General features: G+C 38.8%; 1 protein-coding gene across 2 annotated transcripts in view; it reads left to right on the forward strand.

Annotated features, from left to right (window-relative positions):
- The window catches only part of LOC110389466 (putative RNA-binding protein Luc7-like 2), a 31,882-nt gene extending 8,778 nt beyond the window's left edge, over positions 1-23,104 (forward strand). For both annotated transcript variants that reach the window (XM_021379979.1, XM_021380067.1), the window contains 8 exons: positions 9,061-9,159; positions 10,011-10,121; positions 10,609-10,752; positions 11,790-11,966; positions 14,144-14,235; positions 15,100-15,129; positions 15,930-16,124; positions 22,045-23,104. In XM_021379979.1, coding sequence (XP_021235654.1) covers positions 9,061-9,159; positions 10,011-10,121; positions 10,609-10,752; positions 11,790-11,966; positions 14,144-14,235; positions 15,100-15,129; positions 15,930-16,124; positions 22,045-22,237 — 1,041 coding nt within the window. In that variant the 3' untranslated portion in view covers positions 22,238-23,104. The remainder of the gene's footprint in view (positions 1-9,060; positions 9,160-10,010; positions 10,122-10,608; positions 10,753-11,789; positions 11,967-14,143; positions 14,236-15,099; positions 15,130-15,929; positions 16,125-22,044) is intronic.

Below are 24,549 nucleotides of genomic sequence, written 5' to 3' on the forward strand. Positions count from 1 at the left end.
GCCAATGGGATGAGGTTCAACAAGACCAAGTGCCGGGTCCTGCACTTTGGCCGCAACAACCCCAGGCAACGCTACAGGCTTGGGGCAGAGTGGCTGGAAGGTCGTGTGGAGGAAACAGACCTGGGGGTATTGGTCGATGCTCGGCTGAACATGAGTCAGCAGTGTGCCCAGGTGGCCAAGAAGGCCAATGGCATCCTGGCTTGTATCAGAAATAGTGTTGCCAGTAGGAGTAGGGAAGTCATTGTCCCTCTGTACTCAGCCCTGGTGAGGACCCACCTTGAGTACTGTGTCCAGTTTTGGGCCCCTCACTGCAAGAAAGACATTGAGGCCCTGGAGCGTGTTCAGAGGAGGGTGACGAAGCTGGTGAGGGGTCTGGAGCACAGGCCTTATGAGGAGCGGCTGAGGGAGCTGGGATTCAGTCTGGAGAAGAGGAGGCTCAGGGGGGACCTTATCACTCTCTGTAACTACCTGAAGGGAGGTTGTAGTGAGCTGGGGGTCAGCCTCTTCTCTCTTGTAACTAGTGACAGGACGAGGGGGAATGGCCTCAAGTTGCACCAGGGGAGATTTAGGCTGGACATTAGGAAACACTACTTTACTGAAAGAGTGGTCAGGCACTGGAATGGGCTGCCCAGGGAAGTGGTGGAGTCACCGTCCCTGGAGGTGTTCAAGAAACATTTAGATATAGCGTTGAGAGACATGGTTTAGTGGGGTTATTGATGGTAGGTGGATGGTTGGACTGGATGATCTTGTAGGTCTTTTCCAACCTAGCTAATTCTATGATTCTATGAAATACTCCTTTAAAATTCTATACAAATACATTAATTATGAAGTTACTTCCTTAAAACTTCCTGTTGACACTTGAATAGGGAAGAGAGGTTATCTTTTTTTTTTTTCTTCGGTTGCATTTTTGTGGAAGCAGTTGAGAGTTCCAGTAATTGTATTTCTAGAGGCTAAAATATACTGAACTTAAACGACATAGGACTTCCAGTTATTGTCCTATTTTTACAGATTCTAAGGCAATTTAAAAATCTCCATTTATAGTATATTAATAACTTGTCTTGCATTTTAGATTCTGTATCAGAGGTTCCTACATAGAAACCTCTGATAGCAAACAAAGTGCTTTGACGCATGCCAGTAACTATTTTAGAACAGTGGTGCTTTACTTTGGGGTTCTTGATTAAGGTGGCTTACCCTTTGTGAAAGGCAGGGAAGTTGTGTTACACTGATTAGGAAGAGGATGTATGTGTAGGCAGTTACTTCAAAACAGTTGATAGTACATCAACACACTTCATTTCTCCATCTGAGTCTTAGTTGCCTGCTGTTCTTAAAGAAAAACTACAGAAGGGCTGAATTGTGTAGGCATGTTTTCTTATCCTGTGGCAGATAGGAAAATAAGTGCAGGAAAATACGTCTTCAGGGCTATTTGAAGTATTATTAGTATTATTAGTTCTCTGTACCTTATTCTTCCAAATGGCTGACTTGACCAGAGTCTTCAGTGAAATATAGAATAAAGTTCATTTCCAAGATGAAAAACTGAAATATGTAGACCTGATAACTGGCTTGCCTGTGAACTGTCCTGCAATACAAGTAGCTGTGATCTTCAATTATCGTGATACTTCTGGTCGATCAAAGTGCTTCAAACCACTCGTGCCCACGCTAATTTTGTTTGCTTAACTTATTTTGGCCCTTCTTGTACTGACAGACCAATAGGTACAGTCCCTTCTCTGAGGAGTGCCTAGAAAAGTTGATGCAACTTCAATCGTTACGAAGCTTGTAATCAAGAGGCAAAATGAATAGGAGAACTGAACAAGAGAATTTAGGATTTGTCTTAAAAAAGCAGTGGAATAGAAAAGCTCCCCTTGTTGAGCTCCTCCTTCTGTCTTGTGTAGGCTTCCCTACACTCCTCTGTTGCCTCCTCCTTATGTGATGTGCTGGGTATCAGCTGAAGATAATGCTCGCTGAAGCTAAGGCAGTATAAGCGATAACAATTTGTTAACAGTGAATTGTGTGTCATTGCATGTGTAGTTCTATTTTTCAACTGTTCCATGTGTAACTGGCTGAATTAGCGGGGGAAAAGGGAAGAACGTGCTCCTCTTTCCCCATCTATTATGTTGTCCGGTGCTTTGGTTGTGTGATGAACAAAAGACTTCATGGCTGGGGACATAAATATGTGCTACAGAAATGTCTGAAGTCATTGTTCAGAATTCACGGGGTCCTTCTAGAAGGTTAGTTTGACAGCTTTCCATTGTGGTATAATTTCCTTAAGCAAATACTTCTAGAATGGCTGTTGTTAGCAAGTAAGAATTGTTGATAATTCTAAAGGTTCTAGGTAGCATACAATAATACCTCTTACAGTGCAGATCAAGCATGTAGGCTGGGCCTGTCTATGAGTGTGTTGGTTCTTAATGCTCTCCTCTGTCTTGTACTGGGTTCTTCTGCTCCAGCTCTTGGGGTACTTATTCAGTGAATATCTGTCACTTGCTTTCTTCCTCAAAATTTGAGTAGTCATCAGATGACAAAATGTGTTCCGTGATGTCATTCTAGGTCCATAAAAACAGTGACTAGCTTAATGCTGTCAGTGGGAATAGTAGAAAGGGCCTCATCAGAAGCAGGCATTATGTATTACCCACCCAGTGTTCTGCTGTTCAGTGCTCTGAAGAAACACGCTCCCTACCTTAATAGCACAGGTATTAAAAGAGCAGAAAGAAAGTAGTGTGTCTGACAGGTTAGTGACAATTTGGGAAATGAATGTGGATTTATTTCCTGAGTTTTGAGAAGGAAATTTTAATGCATCTTAATGTTCAAGATAGATAGGCGATGAGGGTTGCGTGACTTCTTATTCAATGTTAGAGTCTTATGCTTACCCAAAAAAAAAAAAGTCTCTTGAGCCAATTTATATGGTTAAATTTCTTCATTGACTGCATTATCAGCAAAGCACTGGGTGTGAATTGCCAATTCTTTGCCATAAGATAATCCACCTTCCTCTGAAATGCATGTTACTGCTTCCATCTGCAAAATGCAGACTTCTGTGCTACTCCATTCCACCCACTTCTTCAGAAGCACTCAGGGACGACACACAGATGTATGAAACAAATAAAATTACTGCTATGAATAGAATATGTTACTTCGGTTTATTCTTTAATGGCAAAACACCCAGAACTCCCGTAAGGAACGCATGCTGATTTCCCTTGATGATAAAATCGCGTTCCCCAGACTGCAGTATGCATCAGCAACAGTAGTGCTTGTGCACATTTATTAGAAGATTGGAAACTTTCTGTTTTGTCTAGATTGCTGTAACTCTCATCTCTTCTCTCTTCAGATGCAATGTATGTTTCTTTCTTATTAAGAATACTGTATAAAGTCTTTTGTCATTTCTGGGCTTCTCGAGAGCATTTACAGTGGTTAAATCTGATCAAAGAAGTCTGAGGAAAATATCTTTTGGTTATCATTAGAAGTGTTTAGTGGGGGGGAAAAAACCACAAAACAGCAACAAACCAACCCACAAATTATTAAAGGTTTAAGTTTTGAGTTTTACTAGGAGATTTCCAATGCCTAGATGGGCAACAGTGTGCAGACTCTGACTTCTTAAATCTTTCTTTTGCCCTCCTCTTAGTTCCTTGGAGTAGCTTGTTACAGTAAAATAGTCCTTCATGGAAGCCTAAATATTTGACTCAGGGCTATAAAGTCATAAGAACTAACCGTGTTTCGAAGTTAAATTTTCTTCTGGGTGCTTTGCCACCAGAACAGTTCCCTCTGATTCAGTTACCCTTTCCTTTCATGGAAATAATAGGCTGTGTTGAAAGTATTGATGGACTGTTGAGTCCTAACAGCAAAAATGTAAACAAAGGTAATAAACTGATGGAGGATGCTATAATTCTGAATGTATTGTGCCCTCTGTGATAGTCTTGTATGTGAAGCGTGTTCTTAAGTTTGCATGAGGCACATACTAAGCTAGTCAGTAAGATCACAGAAGTGACTTTGTTTTCAAGATTATAAAATGATGTCTGTTCAGAACCCATTTCTGACAGTGCCTCTCACAAATGCTTTTCTGTTTTTAACTGACACTTGTTTGTGCTTTGGTGTTCTGCTTCTTGAAGTTGATCACTCTGGCACTGGTTCTTACGTATAAGTCAGTGGTTTTGTGTTCGCTCATTCATTTCAAGATGGGAATTTTATAATGAGATTAATAAGTCCTAGCTACTAATGTTCTTTTAGGACACAGAAAATCATTATGACAAAAAATTGAAATAAATCTTTATCACTTAGCAATTTTTAACACTTGCTTTACGTGTTTAGCCTTAGTATATGCCAGTAGTCTTGTGATGGTTGCTATTTTTGTTGTTTGTTTTTTTTCAAACCGTGGTTTTTTATTTCCTTTTCATCAGTGTTAAAAAATGTTTTTGCGTATCTGTACACACACATGTATGTGTGTGTATTATGAGATTAGGACTGAAATTACATACATAGAAGTCAGATGACTCCTTTTCAACGGCGTGGCTCTCTCAAGCAGCAGTCTCTGGCTGTAAACGCTCTACTGTCTTCTGCAGGTTTTACAAGATGGGCAAGAATGTGTTTCCTCTATCTTTGTGTGTATGTGTCTGAATTAATAGCTGAATGCTAGTGGAAGTTGTAATGTAGTGACATTTAAAGCAAAGACCTCCAGTAAGATTAAAAGTAATAATGGCCTGAACATTTGCAGTAGTAACTTGCAGGTTGCCTTTGACAGCCCCAACAGGTCAGTGCTTCTGCAGTGATCTTTTTTAGGTTGTTTTATTACACTGGTTGTCCTTTCCTGTTGAGAGGTAAATGTCACAAGTATTTTATGTGATCTTGCAAACTGTGGTTGAGAAAATTCTTTTTACTGGGTGAACTTTATCTGTAGTTTTTGTGTGTATTTGTTGAGGAATGTTGCTTTTTGTGTTCTATGTTTACAGACCCCAAAGTACGCTGCCGGTGCAGTCCTACAGTTAAGTACATCGTTAGGTGCTCATGAGTTCCTTGCACCCAGCCCTTCAGGACTCGTACTGGCTAAAACAATATTGACTGGGACCTTGATTTAGCAGCATGCTTTGAGATGTGATTATCTTTAAGCGTATTAGGGTGGAATTCTGCTCCAGATAAAAACATCTAAATTTAGGTTCCATCTGGGGGGCTGGCTGTCCAAGATTCATTTCATATGCCACTGGATGTCCCTCTGAAGGTGGGCACGATCGGTCTGGTCTCATTGTACTGTACTGCCCAGATCTGTTTACTGTGGAAGAGCAATTGGGATAGTCCTCACATCTGCAGATAGATGTGCTTAAGTATTTGCCTTTAGGTGTCTTCTTTGTTGGTAGTTCTGTTGGCTTGGTGGAAATATACCATGCTTAAAATTTAGTTGTGCTGATGTGATTATTTCCTGCAGCGCTTCAGAGAGTAGATGTTCTACTAGAAGTTATCGGCATATCAGTTTAGGTCTGATTTGATCATGTGAACTGCTTTAACCTTTGCAAATGAAATTAGGCTTGCATAAGCCACCTCAATTCGTAGCCTTCAGCCTAGTGGTGATGAATTTCTAAATACTCTGTTGTGATGATAAGTGATCACATCAGTCTCTTTAGATGTATCCTTAATTTCTTTGACCAGTGCAGGGAGAATGACTTGATTTTGCTACATTCCATTTTAATGGGCATAATTTATGTAGATGAAGGGTTGGCTTGTTTGTTTTTTGTTCTTTTTCGTAGCTCTTCTGTATGGTTATCTGACTTCAATGTTAATGTATAATCAGGCTATAAAATACTATAGAAACACTAGCATATCTCATTTAAAAATAAGTGAGATGCTGCTCCTAGCTTTGTCTTTCAGTGAAAATCTGTTCTAAGAGACTGAAGCCTTCAGAAGTAAAGTTAAAGAGGGAAGTATCCTTCATGACAGTTACGTAAATGGAAAGGTGTGGTACCTCCAGAACACGTAATGTTTCCCCTCAGATCAGAACTTCATAAACAAATTCTCTTGCTGAACATTAGCTGTTTTGGTGGGGGTATCTTTCTAACTGGAAAGAAGTCTCTACAGAAGTGCTGCCCAGGCTATCATCTTTCAGAACATATCAAAGATGCATACTGTTTTTAGAAACTTTGATGGTGTGTGATACTCTGTCACACCCCTCTCAACATCAGCCCTCTGAGTTCTAAGTAGGTTTGCCTTTTATATGCTCTTCCTGCAGACTTTATTGTGTGCATCCAGTAATCTCATTTCTAGTGTCAAAAGAATGTGTGGTAGTTGTAAAAGCATGAAAATGAGAATTTTCATGTAGATTGCGCAAGACCTGAAAAGAAAACCTTCTTAGGTCATGGTTTCAAGAACAGCACCGTGTCTGATGGTTTAGTCTCTGTTCAGCTACTAATGTCAGCTTCTTTGACTGCACGTTTATTTTTCATAAAAGCTCTTCAGTTCCTGTGTTGCCTGTATTCTGGACCACCTCTTTCTTGCCTGTATATACTGAACTAGGGTAATGATCTTTCTGTACCTGATTTGACTGACGCAGCGCCAAAGCATCAACAGGAAGCCAACACTTTCCTGTGTTAATACAGTTCTATCCATTTTCATGGATGGGGTGACGAAAATAATTACTAAATCATTTCAGTATGAGGTTTATGGGGATGAAAGATGAGTTAGCTGAACCTCAGCTCTGGGAAATCGAGCAAAAGTAGAAAAGTGTTAGAGAAGAGTGCCTGTTGCTAACCATTTTTTCTTAAATAGAGATCTGCAACAGCAAAAGATCTGCTCTGCATGTGGTTGCCTAGACTATTTTCTGGACTAAATCTTCAGTAACCTTCCTTTGTGGTAAAGATTCTCAAGATATGTGGGAATTTTTCTGGTTTTAATGTTCAGTAAAAATGCAATAGCTGCAAGAAGTCCTGATGTATATATGGCTTCTCATATTCAATAAACCAGTAATGTCTAGCCTGAGGATTTTATTGTTCCCCCCTTTCTTTGCTTTACTCACCAGGATTCCTCTGTAAATCACTTTAAGTAGCATGAGTCTGTCTAAAACTTTCTTTCACTGTTGATGCAGTGATTTCATGTGCATGCTTTTTAAGCCTTCAGCAGTAGGTCAGGATCTGAACATCCATCTTCCTTATAGCCACCTTCTGTTTCAAATACAACTGATCTTGAATGGCTGGCTGTCGGTGGATGTTCTGTGCCTTTGGGGAAAGGCACATCTTGGCACCAGATTGCAACGTGGACATGTGGAACGTGACAGTAATATCTTGCTGTATCTTCTGGCCTTCTTCGTCTGCTGTCCATCTACTTTGCAGATGGTCATATGAGCCAAACTATAACGTGAATTTCTCTGTGGTTATCAAGGTCCTCAGCAGTTCTGATCCAGTGTAGACTTTTGACAGTAATGAATCATCCCCAGTATGAACTAACTTTGCTTAACATTGCTTGACGTATACCAGAAGTGCTTTTAAACCTGATTTTTTGTATAACTTGTAAATTAGCTTAACTTTTAAACTTTTGTCTATATTTCTAAGCTTGATTTTACTGAGAGAGTTTTTAAGATAAACGTTTAGTAGTAATACTTCTGTTAAGGTACTTTCAAAGCAGTAGCCAAAACTAGTACAGGCTGTGGTTCTAACAATGATACAATTTCTTAAGCAGCAAAGCCAATGAAAAGGGAATCAAGTTTCTCTTGTATATGCTTGTTGTTGCTCTCTGTTATGCCCCAAAGCATTTAGAAGGCTGTCTGTTACGCCTCATGAGCATTTGTAAGGCTGTGTCTTATGCCTCATGAGTGTTTGTAAGACTGCGCTCTAAGCTGGATTGAAGAGAAGGAAGCGATTCAACACTTCATTTCTTCTCATTGTGACGCTAACAAAAAGAAATACTACATCACCACCCTCCCACAACTCCCTAAAAATTGCAGCTGATTTTATTGAAGCTATTCAAGATTTTGTGAAATGACATATTAGTACTGTATGAGATCTTAGCTACTCAGGTCTCCTGTTACGTTTCCCCCTGTATATTGTCAGCACCTCTGTTTGCGTGGCTGCCTGACACGTTGGACAAAGGTACCCTGCTGAAAAATTGCCTCAACTTCTGGCTTGCTAAGCTGTTTTTTTCCCAGTCGATAATCTGATGCGCTGGTGTGGGGGAGGCACAGGATAGTGGTAAAGAGAGGGCAGAATTTTTTTTTTTCAGTAGTAATGCTGGCTCAAAGTAATTTCCAGGCTACATTGATAGAGTAAGTAGAAATAAGAAAATAACTTGAAGGAAACAGATTTCATCAAAATTCCTTTTGCTGTACAGCATGCAAATTTCGATTTTAAGCCAGTATTTGTTATACCTAATAAAATTGAGTGCTCTTCATGGTGGTGTTCTACATGAGATTGAAGATCAGTGATGCAATAAATGAATTTGCTTTAGTTCATGCTTCCTTTCTGTCCATTCTAGACCAGTTTTAGATTATGAATAAAATATCTACTTTTTCTTCTCTGATTCTCAAGGATAGTCTGACACTCAGCTTGTCTCTACTCATGAGCAAAATGTTTGGGAGAGGTTTTTTTTTGGGGGGGGGGGAGGCTACCTTACTTTATGTGCTCTGAGAAGTATTTTTAAGCAGCATTTAACAGTGATGCTGTGGTTGCAGCTATTCCAGATGATGATTGTAGCCAGAGCATTTATATCGTGAACTGTGTGGAAAGGTAGATCAAGCATTTGACCGTTTAATTGCTAATTATTTGTAGGGATCTTGGTTCTCTTAAGCTGTTTTAGTTCAAGACGGGATGTTCTACTTCAGTGACTTCTTGAACTTTGAGTAAAGGAACTTATGCAGAACAATAATGTTACTCTGTCATGCGAACAACCATCATAGAATAAGCTGTCTACATATTGTTTTTCATTGTTAATGCATCTTTAATGGAAATCTGGGCTTATCTTAAAGCTTTATTAAACTAACCTTTTATCCCCATAAGGGAGATGATTTGCTTCAGTGTTACTTCGTTTAACAGTCAAATATTATAACTTCATTCTTGAATATACTACTTGCATTACTACTTTCCATATGTCTCTTTTCAGAGGATGGACCTTGGAGAATGTCTGAAGGTGCATGACCTGGCATTAAGGGCAGACTATGAAATAGCATCCAAAGATCAAGATTTCTTCTTTGAACTTGATGTATGTATTTTGTCTGAACGGTGGAGAGAAAGCATAACTTGTGTGCCCTGGGGGGGGATAAACTGAGCAACGAACAGTAAGCTTTGGTGCACCAGGAAGGAAAACATTTGGAAAGTAATTTTATAAATGTGTTTACATGACTCTTAATGATCATGTGCAAGTACTAGAATTGTATTTGTAGTCATCTCTAGGTAGAATTGTTAATAGCCTTATAAAAACAAATCACTATGAACCTGGATGCTGTCTTAGCAGTAACAGTCACTGAGCAGATTATACGTTTTGCATCAGTATTTGAAGAAAGGCTTATTCTCTACTTGTTGGAAAAGAAAAAGTCATTTCGTACTGGGGATAACAATCTGCTATGTCTCCATACACTGTAGGTTGGGTAATACAGTTTTGAACTGCCAGCTGGGAAGTTAGTCTTGAGTTCAGATAAGAGGTTTGGGTTTATTGTTGCTGGGAGTGGATGATGTTAATGCACCTCATAGCTTAAAACCTTGGTGGAAGATTGTTTTGGTATTGCATGTGTTGGTAGGATGAAGTGAACATACCTATCCTTTCAAGAATATAATGCATGTAGATGCTGTCTGTTTCTTAGAGAATGAGTTGAGACATAATCCCTTCTAAATTTCTGTGAATACTTAAAAATTTTGACAACGTGTAGACTGGTTTTTAAAATGTTAGTGTGATTATACACCATAAGCTGTTACATTATTGTTTTACGGAGGTTTCACCAAGTTTTTCTTGGTGACCAATAATAGTTAATCTTAAACCAGGAAATTGTTAAGGATAATGAAATTCTAGCGTTCTTTACAGTGTTAATTAGTATTCTAATTCTGTTGATGTTTTAGGCAATGGACCACCTGCAGTCATTTATTGCAGACTGTGACAGGAGAACAGAAGTTGCTAAGAAGAGATTAGCAGAAACCCAAGAAGAGATCAGTGCTGAAGTTGCAGCTAAAGTAAGCACGTAAAACTAATTGCTGAAGTTCTTTTGGAGGTCTGTTGTTTTTTTTTTTTTTTAAGGAACCAACTTCAGACTACTCAATCAGAGAACTCATGCTGATGACTCTATAAACAAAACACTTCATGTGGTTTTCTTCTTCTAACTGAAAAAAAAGTTCTGTCATTTTTCTGCAAATATGTACATGTGCCAGGAGGAATGACTGTGTAAATACTAATTTTGCAAGTCTCTGTGGCACAGGCAACAGTGGGAGTTACTTGAAATATCTGAACAAGATCCTGCTCCAGAGCTGCTTGGTTACTAGCATTTTTCTGTGTGTTTTAATGTGAGGCAATTCTGTTTCCCTTTTATTTGGAGAACTTCTCTGCATTCTTCCTTTAATTTTATCCTATGAATTTTGAATATAAGAATAGCTCAGTATTGGTTCACGTTATTTTCCGTAATTAAGAGCATTTCCTTTGTTGAGCCTTTCCTCCTCTTTCAAGGCTGAACGAGTTCATGAACTGAATGAAGAAATTGGGAAACTACTGGCCAAAGTAGAACAACTGGGAGCTGATGGAAATGTGGAAGAATCTCAAAAAGTAATGGATGAAGTGGAGAAGGCCCGGGTAAAGAAGAGAGAAGCCGAAGTAAGTTGATTATTTAAGGCTTGTGGGATGGAGAGGACAAAATTAAATTGGTCGATAACTGTAGTGCAAGATGTCTTACCTACTGGTGCTTCCTTAGCTTTATATGAAACCGAGAGATTTGCTTTGTGTATGGGAAAAGTTTCTGCATTAAAATATGCTCCTGTGCAATTAGAGTTAAACTAATTTCCAATGACAATCCATTTAGTTGTACTGGCTGGTAGCATCTGTGAATGCTACGGTTGTGTCTGTATTTGGTGGAACTTAACCATCTCAGTGGGTCTCATGGCTCTTGCTGTGGTAACCCCACTGTTCATTGTGGTGTGCTGGGATGTGACTCACATGGGAGACCTTCAGTGAAGGGAGCCATTCCAGACCCTGTCTTCATTGAAAGATAGTTAATGGCTTTTGTATTAGGCATGTATAAGCAGTCATTGTTGTAATGTTAAGGTGGCAAACACCATCAGGAGCTCTTCCTTATTGTATCTCACCAAGATACTTAAATCTAGAGAAAGAAACATCTGTGGTTGTTTAATGATACCCGAGGCGTTGCTGGTAGTCTCAGTCAGTGCATCTGTCATCTCAGTGTTTGTAGATACACTTTGCAAGGATAGCATAATGTTTAATTAGTGTCTAAAATGTGGGTAGACTTCTTGTTTTAAATTGGGTTCAGAATGAATATATGTTTTCATAATATGGTAAAATATAGTAATTATAGCGTTAAGATATATTCCTTGTGTTGTCTATGATAATTGCTTATAAGAATACGTAGTATGATCTGAAATAAAGACAATAATCTCTCCACTTTGTTTAATTTGCAAAACCAATTGCTAATATCCTGTTTTTAATATATCTATCTTCAGAAAAAGGAACCTGCAGTGTATCTTAGTGAAACAGCTAATTCACACCATTCATGAATCAGCTAACACATCTGCTGATTGGCTTTGAATTATGCTGTCAAAAGTAATATACTTCTTGTTAAAAAAATTATATTTCTATGAATTGAAAAGTAAGAGTTAACGCTTTTTTTTTTTTTCTAGGAAGTGTACAGGAATTCTATGCCTGCCTCTAGCTTTCAACAGCAGAAGCTGCGGGTTTGTGAAGTGTGTTCGGCTTATCTTGGTCTTCATGACAATGACCGACGACTTGCTGACCACTTTGGAGGAAAACTACACTTAGGATTTATTGAAATAAGAGAGAAACTTGAGGAACTCAGGGTAAATCATTTCTCTGTTTTGTTTGTGTGTGTGCTCTTAGTTACTTGTCAGACAAACTTAATGGAATCTCTGGGTGTGTTACCTTAAGATATTTCAGTAGTCTATAAACACCGGTCATGTTCATTAAACACTGAACACGTTTATTAAATAGCAGTTATCTGAATAATGTGTTAAGAAGGCCTCTTTTGCACTAGGTAGATTAAAATGTGCTCAAAAAATGCGTCTTGGGAATGGAGAGTGCAGTTCCACTTGTAAACTAGAGAACTGTATTCTGAAGTGTGTTTAGCAGTCCTAGAAGATAGGCAAAAGAACTTTTCTTTTAGCCGGTTTATTGGATGAAAGTAATAACGAGGCTCTTGAAATTACAAGAACATGTATTGAATTTAAGGCAGTGATATTTTATTCCGTTCAGAATAAAATATCCATAGGGCTGTTGTTGATAGCTTTGCTTAGCTTTGGTACCAGTGAAGAAGATGTACATAAAGAGGAAATTAATTCATAGCAAATAATTCCAAAAAGATCTGCAGAAGCATTTGAAGCACCAACAGCCTGCTGTGTGATGAAAGACCACAGAAACTCATTTGATTTTATCCAGTCGTGTAGTTAGGAGATTTTAAGTGATTTGAAAGCTTTCAAGCTTGACTTGACAGTAATTGAAGTGAGTTCAAACAACTTTAGGCTGTAGCTATCCAAAGTCAAAACAGAAAAAGGTGTATATCTTGAAATGGGGCTAACTTAAAATAATTGTTACGGGGAGGTTGCATGTTCTCTGTAGCTTGCAGTTTTGAAATCCAGTTGGAATATTTTCCTAAACAACTCTACCTTGACCAGAAATTGTATGTTTGAAAGAAGGACTTACTGGAATTATATTCCAGACTTTGGTATTCAAGTGTATGGACTTGGACGCTTATGTTATTTATGATCGCAATAAGTAAATTATGGAATTTAAGACTCATTTAAGCGTGTTACTGTAAAAATTACTAAAGACGATTGCTAAATGAATTGAAACCCTAAAAGCAGAGATGTTACTACTGAGTTTGAGTAACTTAGCTTGGGTTTTTTTAAATATTCCAGCTGTCTTGCATGGATGCTGTAACTTAACCTTTGGAAAGCCCAACTCTTTCCATTCACTGTATTGGCAATGTAGGCTCCATAATACGGTTGCTGTAATTCAAACCTTAGATACCTAGAGGAGATCATGTATGTTTCCTCTCGTCTCTCCATGAAATTATGCAAAGATTCACTTGAACGTGAAACCTTGCTTGTAGTTAAATTACTGATATTTTGCGAGGCAATACAGAAATTATTTGACATAAAAGAGCTAATTAACTGGTTATTACAACATTTGGAAAAAATATGCATGGATAATTATTTCACATTCCCAAAGCATCAATAAAATAATCTTTTGAAGTACTTCACTAACAAAAAAAGAAAACAATAATTATCCCCTCCTTCCTCAGAGCTCTCCTCAGAGATCTAATCAAGATGCTGCTGGGGCAATTCCACATCTCAGAAGAAGGTCTTTACAAAGAGTTGAATTTCTTGCATCATGTCCAGAAGGTGGCGAGACTTGGGTTTGGCCAGATCTCCAGTTGTGAGTTCCACATCTGAGGGCCCTCTACTGAGCGTGCCTTGTCCCCAGTAGTAGTGAGTTCAACCTGGGGGCTGTCAGCTGAAACATCCTTTCTAATTACGTGCATAATGTTCACATCACAGAAACAACTAGCCTCAAAACTAGATAGCAGCCCAGCCAAATCCTTTTAAGAGTTTCTTTATTTCACAGCATAGCTTCTGAAGGAGTTAATAACGTTCTTAACTCTTCCTGTTCTGATTACCTTTTGCCTTTCCCCAGTGGCCAAAATATGATAGGATTGGCATGAAAGCTCTCACGTTAAGACATGACTTACTGTTCTGAATTCCCCTTCATGAAAAACTTACATTAAGTTTACATCTTTCAGGTCTTGGTGTAACACCCATCTGTTTATAGCAGCTCTTCTGCGATAACCTGTGTTTCTTGAAAAAGATAAAATATACTGAGGAAGGGACTAATACTCAAAAGGGAATATTCGTGAGGGAAAGAACTGAACATTAACTGTATAGATTGCTTTTATAGTTCTTATACCTTCATTTGAAAAATATTGAAATGTAATCTAATGAATATATTCTGTTGCTTTTAGAGGATTGTGGCTGATAAACAAGAGAAACGAAATCAGGAGCGCCTGAAACGCAGAGAGGAGAGGGAAAGAGAAGAAAGGGAGAAACTAAGGAGGTAAAGATCTATTTCAATTGCATATATGTAACAACCTATTTAAGTGTAATGGGAAAACTATGATGTTGTTCATGAACATTTGTTTTATAAAATACGCATAATCATGTTAGTTTCTGTTCCATGAAAACTTAGAGGAACTGAAAGTGAATATGATGCTTAACTTCTAAAACCTGAATTATTTTCATAGAAAACCTTTTTTAAAAAAAAAAAAACGCAACCAGTAGTTTTTCCTACATATTAGAACAAGTGCACTTTAAATGAGGTATTTTGAGATGTGACATATGATGCGTAGATGTTAATTTTTTTCTTATTGGAAATAGTTGAATGTATGACTAAGGAAAATAATGCCCTATTTTTCTATGAAATGGTTGCTTTCATGCTTTGTGGATAGGATTGAATGGAATCTGAACTGCAGTTCTCTTGATGTGCTGGCTCCAGAGGCCAACAGTGGAAATGTTCAAATCTATCACAGTCTAATAATGTCTGACAAGAAATAAGGGAGTACTGACTATTTAACTGTAATCTTTTGTTATTGAAGGGGATGTGAATTAAAAAGTGGAGTAGTACCCACATCTCCTCTCCATCAAAAAACAAACAAACAAAAAAACCAGCCACAACAACCACCACCACTGACAAAACAAACAAACAAAAAAAAAACAAGAGCGGTGTTGAGGGGTTATATATTTCCTAATAAATGTGTTACAAAGATGTTAACCTCAAATATGACTTTTCAATTATATGCTAGTAAAATGAGAAATACAATAATAGCTCAGATAGGTTGACTTTAGATTACTAAACTGTACTTTATATTTGATATTAAGATTTTGTAAGAAAAATTAATTTACCTTTTTCCACTTGTTTCAGGTCCAGATCCCACAGCAAGCATACCAAAAGGTATGTAAGTATGCAGGCAAGGAATGCCATCAGCAATGCCAGCCTTTCACAAGCTGAAACATTCTGTTTGTCTAGCCTTATTAGTTTAAGATTTCTTACTTGACACACAAAACGTCCTGCTACACAGCCATCTCTGTGTGCTTATACAGCATTTGGCATTGTGCTACTGAGTTATTTATCCATGCATATCTGTTTTGCGGCTATTACAGTGCAGTGTTGTGTCCCTCGTAACACTTGGAACACAGAGGGTTACTTTCTTCATAACAGAAGCTCGTGTTCAGTACGTTTTAACTCACATTTGTAGTGGTAGTTTTCTTCTTAACCTGCAGCTGAAAGTCACCAATGAGGTATTGTTGCAGGGTGATTTGAAGAAAGAAAATCGTGGTTTTTTTTAGGACCTTCTAGATACTTCTATAGCAGTATTGATGGGGAAGCTTATAGGCCTGTGTTCTTAGAATGCCATAATACACAGCTTCTGGTCAGATACTCCCTGTCACTGCATCACAGAGTTCTAAAACTTGGCCTGATAAACACAAGATTTTAAAACATTCTGTTTTTCCTTTCTGAAGTCTAAATGGGCTGTGCTGTAACTACACACATAGTCATAAATGGACTGTGAGATTGTTAGGAGTTTTATAGCACTTCTGATGTTGCTCTCCACTCTGTTTGCCTGCGGTAAGACGATGCAGTAGCTGTGAACATAGCAGACTGTTCTCTGTACAGATTTGCTTATGCATAGAGTGTGTAATATTCAAAGGACACTGACGCAATGCAGTGTCCTAAGTCCTTTCTGTTCCTAGATCTAGGTCCCGAGATCGTCGCAGACATCGGTCTCGCTCAGCCTCCAGGGAACGGAAAAGAAGAACTCGCTCTAAATCCCGCGAGAAACGCCATCGCCACAGGTCTCGCTCTAACAGCCGCAGCCGGAGTCGCAGCCATCATAGAAGCAGGCACAGTTCCAGGGAGAGGAGCCGGGAGCGCAGCTCCAAAAAGAGGTCGGTGTTGGCCTGGAAATGGCTTTTCCTGCATGCATAAGCAGAATTTTTTGCACTAAATTAAGTTTACATTCAGCACTTAGTAATTTAAACACATATTGAGGCTGTCACAGATTTCAGTTATGCTCTTAGCATATTTATGTTTTAACATATAGTAGTGATTTTTTTCTTTTTAAATAGTAGGGTTATGTATTGCTTGTGTTTGGAGGAGTGATACAGGATACTGCAGTCAAGTTGACAATACTTGTAGTTTCCTGCAGTGTACAATGTGAAATGATTGATCTCCATTTGAACTTTGGGGTATGAGCAGTCTTCTTAACTGTGATCAGTTTTTCTTTCTCTTGGGTTCTTGCTCCCAGTGGTGGAACGTATCTGTTGTGTACTGTCCCAGATAAAGAGAAGTTTAGATATGTCTGAAAATGATCTTGTTGCATCGGATCTGAAGATAGCGCTTTGCATGGGAAGTGGTTTGACCCCTTATTTAAGGATTACTGCAAAGAGCAGTCTGGGGCTGCTGCTTTTGTGTGATTCAGTTGCTGTCTGTTCCTGAGGGTCACTGGGTTATTTTAGATGAGTGAAGTAAGCATAATTTTGAAGAGCTGGAATTGCAAAATGAGGCTTCTGGTGGAGAGGTCTGCTCATAACCAAGATTCCATTCATGTAAAGGTCAGTGACTGAGGCAGAGCTTTGAGTATAGTTTAGAGGATAGGATGCCAAGTCTTAAAACCGTGACAGACTGTCACCTTACAAGAAGAGAAGAGGTCCAGTTTGAAGTGTCAAAACATGTGGGTTTTAGGATTCAAATGATTTTATCACCAAGGATAATTAAACTGCTGACTATTTGTTGAATGTGTTCACGTGTGCTCTTTACCGTGAAGATGATCTTTCTTCCTGGTTTAGATGATTCTAGTCACACTGTGCTCTGCAAAGAAAGCGCAGAAAGCAGAGTTGGGTCAAGTCTTTTGTTTCCTTCTTTTTGTGGCAGATGAATAAAACCTGAGTGTCCAGCACTCTAGCTGATACAGTCAGTAGTGTCTGCTATTTAAAATTATTCAGGGTTTTCTTTAGTGTCCTGAAGTCAACGTTTCAGACTCAGCAGTTTCCACTTCGATGTTAGGTATGTCATCAGTTATCCTCTAGAGCATATCTTTTCAAGGCACTCACAATGACGGATTAGGAGTCTTCAAACCTGTAGTTTTTTGGTCTTAAAATAGAAATTTTTGTTTGAATCAACATGTTTGTTCACTCAAATGAATCAGTGCGTAAAGTATATACTCAAATTGCCTTTGGTACTTCAGCCTTGAAGTCTAGCCTTGCAAGACTGAATTTCAATTGATTATTCTAGGATTCTCATCATAGTTGTTCAAACTCTCTAATTTGATAAGCACAAGACAAATGATGCATTATCCTCTGTCTACTGGCAGAGAAATCTGTAAGAGCGAGGAAATGGCATGGAAATGTTCAGCTATCTATGTAACACTAAACCTAGCAGTTGCCAGAGATGAATTGAAAGAGCACAGAGTGATCTGAAGATGAAGCCAGCGTCCTCTTGCAAGATACTATAAAATTTTAAGTCCTTCAAGCTTTTTTTGATATGAATGAGGAAAAATACTAGATTTCACAGCACAAGATTTCAACTTTACGAAGCTCAGTACTGGAAATGCTTTTCTTGGTGCCAGTTCCTGCCAAAATAAATAAGACTGACCTGTGTTGGAATAATCCTTGGCACAAATAAGAGTTTTGGACTACAGTTAACTTGAGGAAAAAATGTTTTGCCATCATTAGTAGTTCATATCTCTTAATTCTCTAATATCAAACAGTATTTTTGCCCTTAAAGTATGCAAGTTGTGATTTCAAGAGACTAATTAATCCTTCCAGCTACAGTCTTGCTTCTCTGGAGCCAGGTTATCTATTGACCTTTCAGCCAGACTAGGTACCTCCTTCTTAGAGAGGCTCTTCAAGCAATTAGACCTACTTTTTGCATGAATGTGGGAGAATTCTTCCTATCGAATACAATGCAGCTGTTGATTCTGGAATCCAAAATAAACCTAAACTTGAAGGCTCAAACATATTGTGCTTCTTGTCTTCAAAGAACTCTTTTTCAGTCAGGGGGAACTGCTCATTGTCAAATCTTCTTGCTTATAATTTTGTGAGGAATTTCATAAAGTCCAGATATAAAGTACTTTTATTCAAACTCACCTTCCTTAATCTCAAAACTTCAAAAATCTCAAGTTATCCAAGGGATTCTGGCAAAAAGTACTCTGGAAAAGATACACTGCAGCACGTTTCCAGCTTCAGGAAAGAGTCTTAGCCTTCTGTTTTTGAGTGCCATGAGCACATTAACTCAGATCTGAGGAATGTGATGCTTTTGTAAGCTTATTCTAGGAGAGCAGAGTTGACATCAGAAGCAGTAGGAGGACTGCTGAAATTTGCAGCAGTGGCAGCATGTGGCACCATGAACTTTTAAAGCTGTGGTTTCTCTGTGGGAGGAGTGGCATTTCACACTAACATAAACCCTTCCACGTGAGTTTTGTGGGCTTGGCTAGAGTACAGTAAAATACTCAATAGCGTCATTGAAGTTTTCGCAGACTACTGAATCCTGTTCTTAAAGCTACTTTTTGTCTTGTTCTTGGATGTTTTGTTTTTTTTTTTTCTCAGGAAAGCTGGGGAGGGGCTTTTTACAAGGGCATGTAGTGACAGGATGAGGGAAAATGGCTTTAAACTGGAAGAGGGTAGATTTAGACTAGATATTAGGAAGAAATTCTTTCCTGTGAGGGTGGTGAGACACTGGAACGGGTTGCCCAGACAGGTTGTGGATGCCCTCTCCCTGGGGGCATTCAAGGACAGGCTGGATGGGGCTTTGAGCAACCTCATCCACCTGGGGGGTGTCCCTGCCTATAGCGTGACCGTATCCAGTATGGCTTCAACACATAAGCAAGCTAGGCAGTTAAACTACTCGCTAGATAAACTCTTCGTGCTTCCTCTGGAAGTGACGTTCCCATTTTCTTAGGTATAACATCACATACAAGTATGCTGGGATTAGCATTTGCAGCAACCATCATCTAGTTCCTTTTGATTTTCATGTCTGCTTTTCTTCAGAAAACGTTTGCAGAAAACATTTTCTGAAGAGCCTCTCACGTGAAATGAAGAGCTGCCACCTCTCAGATGCTTCTTCATTCCATAAGCAAGGGGATGTTTGTGTGCTATTTGAGAAAATTCTACAAATGCATACATTTGTCTTGAAATGTTTTCTTTAATCGGTGTCATCATTCACGCTACAAATGTGGATGATTTAAATCACTTGATGGCTGGGATCTCATCTCATATTTATCAATGTAAGGAGCAGACCTCTGCATGGCAGAACATGGCCATTAAATCTGGTAAATTAATATCTGGTGTAGTAGCAATGTGTCAAAAGATGGAAACCTATCTGATAGTCGCAGTATCATGCCTAAGATAGTAGGAGCCCTAGACCTTCCCAGGTGTGCATTACAAGCTTATCAAGAGCAGGTCTAAATACAGTGCTATGTTTCCTTGCCCTTAGCTATAAGGTCCCGGTAACTAAAATTCATCATCTTTCCTCTCCTTAGAAGCAAAATAGGTATTTGGCACTAATTTATTTGTAATGAGAAAGCAAATGTTAGATGTTGTTATTCATACTCAGTGATAAGACCAATCAAGAAGCAGACCCAGATGTGGGTGAATTGAGATGCCTGTGCCTGTGTGCTTGAGCCTGTTTGCAAGAACTCGTATAACAAAGGCTAGTGTCCGTTGTGGACACGATATGGTCAAGTAAAGTATCTGAAACCATACAGTTGGATTTCTTTTCTCCTGGTTTCAGATGACTAGGTCAGATTTAAATCTCGTGACTCATTACAGACTCATCTGATGCACTTCTCTGTCCTGAGGTAGACAGTTAGGATATGATTGGTCTCATCTTTTTGCCAGCTGTTAAGAATTCTGGCTGATTAGCTTAGATGTCTACACTGCAGACATCTATAGCTGGATGAGATAAATCCCACTCTCAGAATTTAGGAAAACGTATTTTAAAAATATTCTTCAGATCCTGGCGGACAACAGAATATTATAGCCTTGTGCTTACTCTCCATGGTGATGGGAAGGTGCAGGCTGTTTCTCATTTTCCTTCTTCTGAGGAAAGAGGAGGATGAGAGGGGTGGGGGAAAAAAAAAAAAAAGCAAACAACATGGACCTATGCTTTTAGTCAAATTTTTCACCCTTAGAAGAGTTGAAACCATAGCTACCCTGCTTTCTTAGATCTGATACCTGACTGCCAAGGCTACTTAGGATTTTTGTCCAAGGCTTCTTGCAGCTTTTTGTCCTTGGGCTCAATGGAGACGTTTACAAACGCTGTCCTGGAGCCACTATCATCTGTTACAACACAATTCATAGCTGGTGAACATGGCAGTGAGTGCTACCTGTGTGCCTTGTGGAGGAAGAGTTTATTGTGAAGTATCTGCTTGATCACTTGGGAAGTGATCGTTCCTGAGCATTTGAGGTAATATAGTCTAACAGAGGCTCTGATTCAAAAGGCAATATCTTGTCCTTGAGAAAGGTGGGAATGGTATCTTAGTTCTAAATCTTCTGGTAGTAATATTGTTTGCTAAGGCAATTGTATGTGGGCTTTCACATTGTTACGCTGTGATTTATTATTCTAGGATAATCACTAGAGTTAGCCTGAGACAATTGATTTGGGAGCATTTTTACTTCTGCAGTATACTTGTAGTACAAAGTACTTGGGAACTGCTGTACTACTGTATTAACTCCAGTATTAACTTATGCAATACATAGTAAGACTTATCTCTCATGTAGTTCGTGGTATAGGGTTGCTGTCTGTGAACCTCACCAATTGCAAATACTACATCTTGCAAAACACTGCACTGTCGTGAAAGTAATCATTTTAGCTAGAAAACTGGAACAAAAGGTAGTTTCTCAGTAAACTCATAAAGGAAAGTTTACTGCAAAAGGAACTTGCAAACTTCTGTTTTGAAGCTTTGAGGTCATGACAGTAACATTCTTGGTGTAGAGGGAGCACAGTTTACTGTCCAGTACGCTTGGTATTTTGACTAAGAAATTAGTGACTAGCTTTATAATGTGTAATTGAGATTGTTCTGTGAAAGTATGAGTTTGATTTATTATTTATTTTTTCAATTGCAAGACATCTTGGAATGAAAATACAGTGTTTTTCAGTGACGAGTTTAGGTGTGCCCTGCAAGGGAGGGGTATGCCTAATCAAGTATCTTCAATACAGACAGCTCATTTAAATTAAAGCTGTGTGGAATGTTTAACAGAACGGCTCTTTCTGGCTTCTTTGTAAAGGTTTTGGGAATGCCTGTAACTGCAGCAAAAATCTCTGTAGATAACACCATGCTGATGTTCTAAAATCACTCAAAGAATGATTTTTCTAAAAAAAACAACTGTAGCACAGACTCCAGGTGCATTATTTTATTTGTCACATAATAGCCTCATTGAAGAATCAATATGGGTTAATTTCTTTTAATTAAATTCCTATTTTTAAACACAGTTATTGAAGAAAAAAAAATTGTAGCCTAGATGTGTGAGAAATGGTAGACAATTCTTCTCAAGCTAAAGGTGACGTATGACAAATTCTAGCAAAACTTGCTAATACAAGATTGAGGGTGAGGATTGAAAACAAAAAATGAAGATGTTGACCCTCTGTAGTAAGCGCAGATGAAATTTTGCCTCTGACAATATTTGTATTTTGAAACTGAAAGGAGGGAAAGGAGAAAAGTACAATCAATTCCAATGTCTTCTCATACATTTCTGTTTATGTAAGTCTAATTTGGGGCTGGAATAAGGAGAAAATGCTAAACTCAAAATGCTGTTTGGAAGTTCGTGAATTTGTGACTAATTAGACTTCTCGCTTGTACTGCACTTTCAGATCCTCAAAAGAAAGATCTTCCCGGGACAAAGAACGTTCAAGAGATCGTGATAGAACATCACGTGATAAAGATAGAAGCCCAAGAGAGAGGTCGCCGCGAGATTTCAAAGACAAGAAACGTTCTTATGAAAGTGCTAACGGCCGATCAGAAGACCCAAGGAGCTCAGAGGAGCGTGAGGCAGGGGAGATATAACTGGCTGTATATTCACCCGATCTCTAACTTCCTATGGAGTTTCATACTATGGTTTAGTTTACAGTTGTTCAAAGGGACACCAGTGAGCTGTTTGAGATACTGATCCAACTAGGGTAGATGTACAGTATATAAAGTGGTTAAAACTAAGTCAGAATTAAACCCCATTGATTTAATGATGCCTAAAGCTGGGTCCTGGACTTCCACCGAGTTGTAAAACTTTTCTGAAAGATTTCTCTTTATTCAGGACAACAGTTTTATGTACAAAGATGCAGATCTCAATGTTTTTAATCTCCTTTCCAGTACAAGTTAGTGAACAAATTACATTGTACTACTTGCCTTGGGTGCTTCTGAACCTTTATAAATTCTCCAATTCTGCTCCAGTCAAAACAGCAGCATCGAAAGGTTGTACTTCTTGGGAATTTTTTTTGTTTGCTTTTTTTGTAAGAGGGTGGGTGGATGGATATTAACTTTTATTCTAAGGTTATGTTCCCAGTGATTTTTTTTTTTTGGTTGTTGTTTGGGAACCTAGGAATTGATTACAGTGGGAGCATTTAGACAGGAATGTGTGCTGGAGAAAGCTGAAATGTCTTTTTACAGTGCCTATTTAGACTTGGAAATTGAACAGCTGTTGCATTACATCTTTTTTTATTTCTACTTAAATTTTGAAATCAAAGCCAGTCCCGTATCTGTACCATTTGATTGGTATGTGTTCAATATATTTGTTTTTTTCCATAAGGACTCTTTCTGCTTTTTCTTGTGGGGTGTAAATGGCACATCTTTAATTGTATTAAAACAAACAAAAAAACAGCTACAAACAGCGCAACAAACAAAACCTTAAGAACAAAAATAAAAAAAATAAAAAGGAAATCACACTGTCCAGTAACTTAACGAGAATATATTGGTCTCTTAAGGTGATTCATGCTGTAGGAGAAGCAGTCTTCCTTATTATGATCCTGACCATTCTAAGACGATTAGAGGCAAAAACGTGGAATTAAAATGATCATGGCGTAGTCCCTAACTCCTTGATGACTTCATTTTCAAAATCAGGATTTATTGAGTCTGGAGCACAAGTCCTATGAGGAGCGGCTGAAGGAACTGGGATTGTTTAGTCTGGAGAAGAGGAGGCTCAGGGGAAACCTTACAGTTCTCTACAACAACCTGAAAGGAGGTTGTGGTGAGGTTGTTTGGCCTCTTCTCCCATATAACTAGCAGTAGGACTAGAGGGAATGGCCTCAGGTTGTGGCAGGAAAGATTCAGGTTGGGTGTTAGGGAAAATTTCTTCTCTGAAAAGATGGTCAGGCACTGGAACGGGCTGCCCAGGGAAGTGGTGGAGTCACCGTCCCTGGTGGTGGTCAAGAAACATTCTCCAACCTCGATGATTCTATGATTCTGCGTTCTAAGTGCAAGCTGTCTTTACATAAAGGGCTTGCTGTGGATTCTGTTGGACTGAAAGTGCTTTGAGTCAAATCAGTTACTCAGGTAGCTCCTACCTTCACACAGAAGAAAGAAATTAGAATTTAGTATGTTCCTCTCCCTGTGGTGGCACCCCTGAATTACATAACAGCAGCGCTTAAGAGCAATGTTTGTAATGATATATTGGCATTTTCGGCTGGTTCTGACAATGTATGCCCTAATCAAAGGGCCTTTGGAGGCCAGCTAATCATAGCTATACAATGCAGCTATAAATTCACCGTGTGCATTTCCTCCTTGGTGTCTTTTCTGTAGTGTTTGGTTTTCACTGTGATCAGAGTAGGTGATAATTCTCACACAGCAGATAATTGTGCAGCATTTTGGCTGGCATTGAGCTAGAGCAGGACCTTTACATCTCTGCGAGGACTTAGATCCAACGTGGTTCATACTCAACTGCTGCATATTTGTGTATTTTTAAGCTCCTGTAGGAATAGTGTAATAAGGATGGCTACCTACTTACACATTTTTATTGACTCACTTGAAATGTGAGTATGGGTTTCCTTCCTAGGAATGTTTTGTGACATCTTATGTTGCTCAGCTGCATGATAAATGTGAGTTACCAGTGTTTGTCCCTCTGATAAGCACTTGCTAAAATCTATTATCACACTATTGTTAATGGAATTCTCACTGCTAGTGTGACAAAGGTGAAGTCATTTCCAAACGCATCTTGTATAGCAGAATTGCAGATGAGTGGATTGCAAACTCCTGCAATAAAAACATTCCAGAAATACTGAGGACCTGTCTCCCCATGCATCCAGTGACCAGAGATGCTGTGTTGAAAAAAGAAAAAAAAAATCATACTGCGATTAAAAATACTACTCCTCACTACCGAGTTCTGGATA

Source organism: Numida meleagris, chromosome 1 (assembly GCF_002078875.1).
Source record: "Numida meleagris isolate 19003 breed g44 Domestic line chromosome 1, NumMel1.0, whole genome shotgun sequence".
NCBI classification, from domain to species: Eukaryota; Metazoa; Chordata; class Aves; order Galliformes; family Numididae; genus Numida; species Numida meleagris.